This window comes from Quercus lobata, chromosome 3 (genome assembly GCF_001633185.2).
Source record: "Quercus lobata isolate SW786 chromosome 3, ValleyOak3.0 Primary Assembly, whole genome shotgun sequence".
In the NCBI taxonomy this organism is placed as follows: Eukaryota; Viridiplantae; Streptophyta; class Magnoliopsida; order Fagales; family Fagaceae; genus Quercus; species Quercus lobata.
The window spans coordinates 38,483,275-38,493,777 of record NC_044906.1 but is presented as its reverse complement, the minus strand read 5'-3'; the positions used below and the strand labels follow the sequence as shown (position 1 = coordinate 38,493,777).

At 34.4% G+C, this 10,503-nt stretch overlaps 1 protein-coding gene across 2 annotated transcripts; it reads left to right on the top strand.

Moving 5' to 3' along the window:
- The first annotated feature begins 427 nt into the window (after positions 1–427).
- Positions 428–6,825, top strand: LOC115981657 (protein EARLY FLOWERING 5). Of its 2 annotated transcripts, XM_031103944.1 has the most exons (9): positions 428–645; positions 1,480–1,573; positions 2,226–2,311; positions 3,887–3,936; positions 4,048–4,117; positions 4,199–4,280; positions 4,384–4,799; positions 5,001–5,534; positions 6,273–6,825. In XM_031103944.1, the coding sequence occupies exons 1-9, from the start codon at positions 565–567 to the stop codon at positions 6,489–6,491; spliced, it is 1,632 nt and encodes a 543-aa protein (XP_030959804.1). In that variant the 5' UTR covers positions 428–564; the 3' UTR covers positions 6,492–6,825. The 2 variants fall into 2 exon arrangements, with proteins under 2 accessions (XP_030959804.1, XP_030959805.1); XM_031103945.1 differs by lacking the exon at positions 428–645 and having other exon boundaries at positions 1,513–1,573; positions 4,032–4,117.
- The last annotated feature ends 3,678 nt before the right edge of the window (positions 6,826–10,503 follow it).

The window sequence follows — 10,503 nt, the reverse complement described above, 5'->3', positions numbered from 1 at the left end:
AAGTTAAAGGGAACCCACTGATGAGTGGTTATTGGTAAGTGAAAAAATGATGTTAATAGTAGATCCAAATAAGAACTAGTAAAAATGTACCGCATCAATAATTTATAAAAGTGTTGTAAAATATTTTGTGAGTATGTGACTATAACATTACTAGTATTCTATCCGCATAGCTAGACCATGGATGTTTCTCAAAAAAAGAAAAGAAAAGCTAGACCATGGACTTGTAGCCCAAGTCCAGAACTAAACCCGTAAAGAACACTGGGCTGTGTAGATCATGATCATTACCACCTTCGTAAATAGGGCTTCAGCCCACTCTATCAAGTATAATGCTTAGCTTACAAAGGGCCAGCCCAAGCTCAGAACCAATACTACACAGATATATAACAATAACAGTATATTTGCGATTATCCAAAACTCTGAACAGAGAGAGAGAGATTGAAATCGAGGAAGAAGCAGAAGCAGAAGAAAAATCATAGTGTAACAAGAAGAAATTAAAAGAGGGAATTTGATTTGATTTGATTTTGAACAGAGAGAGAGAGAGAGAGAGAGAGTGATCTGAAAAAAATGAAGACGACGAAGGGAGGGAAGGTGATGAACCCTACGGACGCTTACCGGAAGGAGCTCCGCAAGAGGGAATTGAAACGGGTACTCACTCTCTCTTAAACTACACCGTTTCGTCTCTATTCTTTTCTTCTTTTCTTTCACTTCTTTTTCTTGAATTCAATCGATTTGCAACTAAAAGCACTCACTGCCTTCAATTTCGTTTGCCCTAATTTAGTTTTTGCTGAGAAATCCATGAACATTTTTACATTTTGTGAATTTAATTTTGATTGAAGATTTAATGGTTACTTGTGCTTGTTTGTGTGTGTGTGTCACTGCCATGGAAAAATGAACTATTGCATTGTTATTCTTTCCAATAATTTTAAATTAGCAACATAGTATGCGCCCAAGTAAACAATTTGAACTTATATATATATATATATATATATACACTGTACACTTGATTGAGGGTCATTTGCAATCACTCTTACATGGAAAATAGGTATATCAATAGGATTCGTTGAATTTTTTTTGGGGGCCGGCTATGGATCCTGGATGGATTAGTTAGGGTCGGCCATATGAATTCTTTTCCTCCGTTTTATTTTATCTGAAGTCATGCTCTTTGTTGCTTCCCTAATTAACATGTCCTTTGTTTTGATTGTTCATAATGAGTTGTAATTTGTAACCCGAGGTGTAGCACAATTGGTTGGGGACTGAAACTTAACTTATCTAAAATAAGATGCGTGTGTCATATCTTTACGTGCGTATCTTGAAGTGCTCTACGTAGGTTTCTAAATTTCTTGAAGCGCATTTGTGTATGCGACTTGCTTGTGGAAGGAGTAGTATGGGCTTAATGCATGGTTTGAATCATCATTCTTTTATTTTATTATATTTTTATTTTAAATTATTTTTTTTGATGTTGTTATTTGTGATTTACAGAACAAGAAAGAAAGGAAAAAGGTGAGAGAGGTGGGACTCTTGAAGAAGGATCCTGATACTCTTAAGGAGCAAATTGATAAGTTGGAAATGATGAGTAAGTCACGTTCTATTTGAATTGAAGATCTGCCATTTGAGAACTGTGAAATTGATTGCCTTACATTTCAAAAGAAGCTTTCTTTCACTTATAACATGATTATAAAAAAAACAAGTGAATGTATTGCATTAGAAATAATACATAAATGAATAAATATTAATTTTTTGGCTAGATAGTAATTACTTGTGTATCTCATTATACATAAAAGACTGTTCTTGGATTTTAGTATTTTTAATAATATTGGAAACATTATTATCAAAATAGAATCTTATAATTATATACTCACTCTATCCCCAAATAATTGCCCACTTTGACAGAACCCAAATTTGAAGGAACCAACGCGAAATGTTCTTCATCTGCCTGTTATTGTATGTAAACTTTAACATTCTGCTTGAAAAGGAAATATGGACCTTAATTTAGGAGCAGAGGGGCATGTATTATTTAGTCTCTTTCCTGTTTTTGCCTCCCGCCCCCACCCACTTCTTTTTCTCTCCCCCCCCACCCCCCCTGCAGTTTTGTTATGTGCACTTCGTTCTATTGTTTTTTGGTGGTTTGTGTAGATTTTTTTTTTTCTCTTTTAAATTTAGCTTGCATCTTGGTTAGGTCGATTTTCCTGTTTAAATTTACCCATTTGTGTTATTAATTGTTGCAGAAGCTGATGGTGCTTTGGACAAAGCAAGAAAACACAAGAAGAGACAACTAGAGGACACATATAACCTTGTCATAAAAAAGAGGAAGGTAATAGTCACATATGCAATTTCTTTAAACCTTTGTTGCCCTCTTCTCTCTTGTATGAATTGAAATGTCAACTTAGCAAAGGTTTGCATTAATCATGCTTTTAAATTTGATTTTAGAAATGGTAAAAATTGCTTAATATCCACAATCTTAAGTTAAAAGTCATCTGAAGAAACATATATCTCTATTTTAAGGAAAATTTTTAAGATACCTTCAAAAAATTTCAATCAAAGATTTCATATACACTTCCTTGCGTATCTGAATTACTACAGTGGTCATTTTAATGTGGGTGAGTGAGGAATTGTTAACAAATACATAAATAATGGTGTGCAGTTGGTGAATGCAAAGTAGTCATATCAGCATTCATTTTTGACATGATCACTTATGGAGTTGCTGCTTGTTCAATAAACCCTATGCCATGCCATGAGTAATTCTTTTGATGCGATTAAAATTGAGGAGCATAATTTGGGGTGAAAACAAGCTAATGAGGTTTAGTATGTGAGGGCCTGAAGGGTATTTTAGAAATCTTACATTGTTAGAATTGGTCTGATTAAATGTGGAAAGCCCAAGGGGTAGTACAGTTGACTTGGAATCATGTCTCATAAATCAGAGGCCACTAGTTCAAATCTCCTCTTCTGTCCTCCCCTCCCCTTGGGGCCAAAACTGACTTGTAAAAAGAAAAAATTGTCTATCCTGTGCAGTTTTTGATGGGTTGGCTTGCATGTCTTTAGATAAATAACAAAGGTTTAATAAGTGTTTCTATTTTGAGTCAATAGCTTATGGTTTTGAGACTTGTTTCCTAATTGCTTGAAATCACCAAAAGCTTATAGAATACCAGTCTGCAAATATTACTCATAAAAAATATTTTTGCCCAAAGATGCAACACCTCTCTCTCCCTTTGGCCCTTTCAATTTAAATAATTCAAATCACTCAGGGTTTTATCAAAATTTTATTTATTGTGTCTCATTAACTAATTTTCGGTCTTATCAACTAAACTAATAAAGAAAGATTTCGTGATTATATTTTTCTGTAAACTGAAAAATGTTGTTGAACACACTCCCTTTCCCTTGTCTCTTTGAGACGGGTCTTTATTTTTATTATTATATAATTTACAAAAGGCAGGTAATGCTAGTCTTTTCTATGAAAATATATATATATATATATATATATTTTATTGATTTTTAAGTTACATACACAATGATTAGTCTTGAACGTACAACTTCACCCTCCACCTAGGACTTACATAATGATCTAGCCAAAAAAGAAAGTTGTATAATGAACTTTGCCTCAACAGAAGATGAACTTTGCCTCAACAGAAGTCATTCTTCCTTGAATTTCTGTCGTTAATTCACCCTTAACTGTGATTTGACTGCTTTGTGGAAAAGTTCAGAAATGATCTGAACAGGCAGTAATTGACTGGGTATCTGAACTGTATGGTTTAGTTGATGGGCATTTTACAGGAACATTTGCCTCTATTTCTGCTGTATGTTAAACCTGTCTGGGTTGATATTTTTCTGCAATTTATTAGCATTGTTTGTCTGCCGTGAGGATCACATAGTTCTCTGCTCTCTTGGACAGGAATATGAAGACAAAATGCGGGAGAAGGGTGAGGCCCCAGTTATGTTCAGGTGAAAAAGAATCTTTCTTCCTAATTTGCTTCTGTGCATGTGGTTGGGTTTATTTATTTATTTAATATCTGTTTGTTTTAATTTACAAACTATAGCTTATCTTCTGCTCAGTCATTTGGGACCTCCTCGGAGACGGACAACTGCAGAAGAAGATGAGAAAGACAAGCACCCAAAGCCTGAAGTAAGATCTGGCTTCTGAAGATCATTCCGGTTCGTTTTTGCTTACTCATGAACAATACTTATAAAAATTTTTTGGCTGCAGGACTCTGTTTATTATCATCCTACACTGAATCCTACTGGTGCCCCACCACCAGGAAAGCCCCCCATGTATAAATCATCAATAGGTTTGGTCCCATTCCTCAATCTTTCATCTTTCTCAATCAAATATTATTTATATGTTGTTGATTAATATGCTCTCTCTCTCTCTCTCTCTGCTTTTGACTGCAGGCCCCAGAATTCCCTTATCTGCTGCTTCATCAAGTTCTGCATCATCCTCAAAAACAGAGTCAGAAGATGCTGCATTAACTGCACCTCCTCAGCCTCCACCTCCGCCACCTCCCCCTTTGCCAGATACTGACAGTGTCAACTCTGGGGATGGCTCTGTGCCTCTACCTCCTCCACCTCCAATGCCTCCCCAGCCAGCTTCAGCAAATTTGGCTATGCAATTGCCTACACCACCTTTGCCTCCACCACCACCTCCTGGCCCCCCACCTAAAGAGCAAGTTTCAAGTCGCCCTTTGCCTCCTCCACCTCCTCCACCCCAATTGTCTGTTCAGCCACCTCCACCTGGTACCAGTGGAGGCGAAAAGGAGATAAACCAACCTGCATTGTTAGATGGACTGACCTCAAAGGAGCATTCTCAGGTAAGCTTGTCTTCATTCACCTTCTTGGGATGTGGTCTATCTTCAAATGCATAAAAAACCTAAATAGGTATTAGTGAACAGGATAATTATATTTGTGGTTGTCAAATACAATATACTTTGATGGCTTAAATCTAAATCTCAAGGCTCTGCACCTGTTATTCCAAGAAGTTGTATTTAATAGTATTAATCTCTCCTATGCAGGTGCCAACCATGCTTCCTCCTCCTCCTCCCCCACCTGGGCTGCCACCGAAGTCAGCAAGTAATCAGTTAGAAGGTGCACCATCTGATTCAGACATCAATAATTTTTCAGCAACCAAGGATCTCTCTAAAATGGTTCCACCTCCACCCCCTCCTAGGCAACAGCCTCCAGTACCCGGACCCACCCTGCTTTCATCTTTACAACCTGATGTATTACCCCCTGGAATATCACGTCATCCCCCACCTCTACCTCCGCCAGATATGCGGCCTCCGTTAGCTACGCCTGGACTACCTGGCCTAGCAGGTCACCCTGGAGTGATGCATCCGCTAATGCCAAGGCCACCATATGGTCCTCCCCCTGGGCCTCCCCCCATGATGAGACCGCCACTTCCACCTGGTCCTCCACCAACGTTCCAAGAAGATGAGCATGCTTTTAATAGGCCAACAGCTCCTCAAAAACCATCTTATGTAAAATCTGCTGCGTCTACCGTTGTTAAGAGGCCACTAGCTCAGCACACTCCAGAACTTACAGCTATGGTTAGTTGCTTCCTTTGCTCGATCTTTGTGCAAAGATTTTCTAAAAATAACGGATTCTTCTGGTAGTCATGTGCTTGCATCCTATCTGCCCGTCTATCCATTTGGCTCAAACTGAGGTGACATGCCAAACTTTTTTGTTGAGAGAAATTTAAGAATATCAAGAAGACAAAATTGAAAATTATATATATGAAGGAGTTGGAATAATTCATGGCTATTAGATCTCTGTTTGTGTTTATCCATATACATACATATTTGTGTACAAACATTTCTAGGGTTATCGGTTATCTTAATTTGAGTTTGTATATTCATGAATGAACCACTTTTGAGCTAGTGCATAGACTTTTATATTAATTTATAAAGGACACTCTTTTACATGTACAAAGAGGGTATATGATAACAATGGTTAGAACGTTTGCACAGAAATTGTCAGTATGGGGACAATTGTCAAATGTTGAAGTGTCCTATGTGAAGGAGTCGGAATATTTTGTGTCGTAAAGCCTTATGATTTTTGGATTACTGAACTTATGCTTTTCACTAGATGTGCACTCAAACAACATGATAAAATAATAGTCTAAAATGACATATACGTCAAAGGGAGGTAAAATGGGTTTAAAAGATGGCATATTCAAGTACTACTCCAGTTTGTCTGGCTACAGTATACTGTTAGTTGAATATTTGCACATTTGAACTTTAATCGTTATACACCTTGACTTTAGCTTGTTTCCTATATGAGCACAGGTTCCTGCATCTGTTAGAGTGAGGAGAGAGACTGCTGCCCCAAAAGCAAAGCCAAAGCCAGCAGTCTCAGTTACAGCAACAGCCACCCAGCCAGCTGCTCCCGCCATTGTAATGCCAGAATCAGCTAACTCATCATTAGCACCAAAGCCACAGAGTATTGACGACTCATATATGGCCTTTTTGGAGGACATGAAAGCGCTTGGTGCACTTGATAGCTGAGATCATTGTTGCTGATGAGGAGGTGCAGGGAATAGAGGCGGTACACATGTAACTGATGGAAACCAAGTGTACATGTTACTGTGTTGGATTTGGGGTCTTTGAGAACAAAAATTTATTGATGCCGTTAAGCCTTTGTTTGCTTCGGTGCTGTTTCATTGGGGAATCTCTCTTGTAACATCAATGATGAAAAATTTCAATTGCTCGATTTTCAATAGATCTGAGTTATTGAGATAGCTGTAACTTTGAGCTAATATCCTCCAGAGGATGATAGACAAGTTAGTAATTGGAAACTTTTACCACATTTAATAGATAATTGAACTCCTTTTTCTTGGTAGTTAAACTCGTCTACTTTTATACTCTTCAATCTGCCGCTACATGCTGAAGATGTGATCTTATAAATTTGCTGCTTTTTTTTTTTAAATATTTATTTATTTTTTATTAAAAAATATAATTTGCTGTCTCAGTTTCTTACCCTGGCCAAAAAATTTGTCCTGTCTGAGTAGAAAGTAATGGTCCGTTTGGATTGAAGGGGGAGGAAGAGAGAGTAGAGTAGAGTAGAGTTGGTTCAAAATTAACTTATTTTTAATAAACTTTATTCTATTCTCCCTTCTTCTCCCATCCATTCAAACAGGCCCTAACTATAGTCTTTTCTTTATTTCTTTGAGATGTAATTAGACGTTCTAAAATAATGTGCGGGAATAAACTTCTCTTTTCTAGAAGTTCAAAAGTAGTTGGAAAGTAAAGACGATTCACTCTTCATATGTTATGATATTTATGACTATGCCATGATATTTATGATTAGAAAATCTTATTACATACTTGTTTGTCGCCACTTTATACACCATTTTAAAATCATGTTTCTAAAACACAATTTTAATTAAAATTATGAAATCGTGTTTTTATAATTTCACAATTTTAATTGAAATTGTGTTTTAAAAATACTATTTCAATCTATATGGGGTGAGTGTATAATAAAGAAGCGACTATCATTATTCATTTATGATTTATAGAATTTTTCTTGTCTGGGAGTGTTAGCAGGGGCTGAGCTAGAAATTTTCCTTTGAGGGGGCCAGCCAAGACTAAAAGATCATATTGATTAACAAGAGATATGTGTGTGTGTGTTTGTCTACCAAAGCTTCCTTAAAAATGGTTGTCTTAGTATGTTAGTATGAAATACTAAATATAAATAATGAATTAGACTATCAATTGGATTAATAAATAAGAGGGAGAAAAAAAAAATTATCAACCATAAATAAATAAAAATGAATAGAATTTGATGTAAAATAGAAATGAAAAACGTGGAGAAGAAATGGAGGACTAGAGAGATTAAGGAACACTTTCACTGTGAGTGATGAGGTAGATGGAAAATACAAATTGAAAAGGTGAAGTAATAACCTTCTATAAAGGAAGCTACAGCTCAATAGTAAAAATTATACAAGTTGGGATTGTGTGATGACGTGTTGGGGGAGGAGAGATGGAGAAAGACTAACAAAAGGTCAACATAGTTGAATAAATTTGAATGAATCAAGGAGACTTGGGGGGGTTAATCGGTTTCATTTGAAGGGGCCAAATTTGACAAAAATTCTTTAGGGCCTTTCTTTTACCAACCATAATAAAAAAAATTTTGAACATTCGCCCCCCCCAAAAAACAACATAAGGTGGCTCCATCCCTGAGTGTTAGTGTTAGAAAAATTAACATTTAAAAGTCAATCTACCATTCTCTTTTCAGATTTAAAGTTATGAGCATTCAAATTATTTCATTTAAAATTTTCTCATTATTGCACAATAAAGTTTTCTTTTTCTATTTTAATGAATTATTTATTTCTTTTAAAAAGCTAATTATTTTTTAAAACACTCGCATCTAATTTTATATTTTATACACTGTTTAATTCATTTATAGAAATTGTGGTTGCCATCTCCCCAGGCATGGACTGACTGGTACATACACCATGAAATTAGTTTTAACCCTGAGCCCAACCCAAAAGACAGAAATATCGTATATATTAAAAAAAAAAAAAAAAGGCCCAATTCATGCGTGGGGTACACGCAATACTTTCTAGTCCACTTTCGTACTGCGTCAACGTAGGAAAAGCTGTACAACATCTGACCATCTCAGAAAGGAAAACTCTTGCAATAAAGAAAGAGATCTGAACCAAACTGACCACGAAAGGAAAAATCTTGTAAAGGAAGATATCAAAGCGACTGAGATCTAACTCAGCTTTTCACCTTTACACGTAATGCTGACTCGAGTTAAAAATAAGTCCAGAAACGTAACTTTTTTTTCACATTTTGCTTGAGGCAAGTTTATGCAGAAGTTATTGTACACCACTCACATATTGTCGTCTCAACAGTTTATTAAAGAAGTAGTTAAATAAGTTGTGTCAATAGCAAAGAATTCCATGTTAGGATGGGTGACTACACGCGCGTGAAGGAATACTCAAAGAGAAATCTTATCAACACAACCAAAAAAAAAAAATAATTAAGTAATAAATTGCTATTAGTTGTTACAAATAGGTAAAAAAGTAATTTAATTTATAGATTTAAATGTGTACCATTAACAACTTACCTATCTATAATTTGTAGTGAAAACGTTGTGAAAATGTTATGGACATAGCATTTCTTATAATCAAATCTACAAAATTTTTTAGACATCTATTTAGTAAAAAGTAAAATGTTAGCATGGAGGAACATGGATTTTATGATTTTGTCTTTGGATTCCAAAACATGATTAAAAAAAGGAAAAAAAAATTAAGGGATATCCAAAAGGTATTAGTCTAAGTAATATTTTTTAGAAATTTTTTTATGAGAAAAAAAAAACTAATTTTTTTGACAACTTTTTATATTTCTTATAAGTGGTATCAAAATTTTCTTAAAATGGTCCATTAACAAATGTCCTAAAGACACTTGTTAATTGAACTCTTAAAAATAACAATTTAAAAATAAAATATAGTAAATGTTGTCTTTAAGGTTTAATTTTTTGTTAATTTAGTCTCACTTTATAAAAATGAGTCGACCAAATCTATTAGCAAATATGTCATTTAAACACTATTTTTTAGTTAACAATTTTATTGAAAACATTCATGAGATATGTCATTTAATAAATAATGTTATCTCATATGAGTATTATTTTTTTTTTAAATTAAATAAAATTTTTAAACAGTTTCATATGCTAATAGGATGAAAGGACAACATTGACTTCTTTTGACAAAGTAAGGGACTAAATTGACAAAAATTAAACATTAATAACTAATTTCAGCAATATAATTCACCAATTGGAGTGAAAGTCAATGGACTAGATTGAATTTGGAGAAGGTTTGGCTCCAAACTAGTTTAGAACCATCTTCTTCCAATCTATTATGTGGAATTGAAGATATCATTCATGTGTAGTTTAGTTATATGATTTTTTTTTTTTAATAAGTCATGTAACTTGTTTAATAATACACATAGATAGTTTTATAATTTTTCACGTAATGGGTTGGAAAAAATAATTCTAAATATTTTATCCATTAAATATTACTCTACAAACAAAATAAAAGACATAAAATAACTATTGCCAATAAAATTTTTTTAATAACAAGAAAATATCATCAATTCTAAAAAAATTCACATGTTTCTAGAGGATCAAGAACTGGACAAAGAAATTTATTGTATTATATAGAAATCTCTAATTTTTAAGATGACAAAACAAAGCAGCCAAGCAGATTCTTAAGTGGAGCTAAATTGCATGGTAACATCCAAAATTTTGAAAAGCTTTTATCTTTGGGATAAAAATAAAACAAGTAAAATGTCATGCCAAACACACAAATAATTATAACTGATAATTTTTTTTTTCTCTAAGTTGAGATTTTTTTTTTTTTTTGGGGGGGGGGGGGGGGGGGGACCATATATATATATATATATATATATATATATATGATTATGTGGTCATTTTTAAATTTTTGGGTCTTTTTGGGGGGTTTCTTATATTGGAGAGCTTACTATATCAATTTTGAGGGCTAGGTACAAAGTTTTT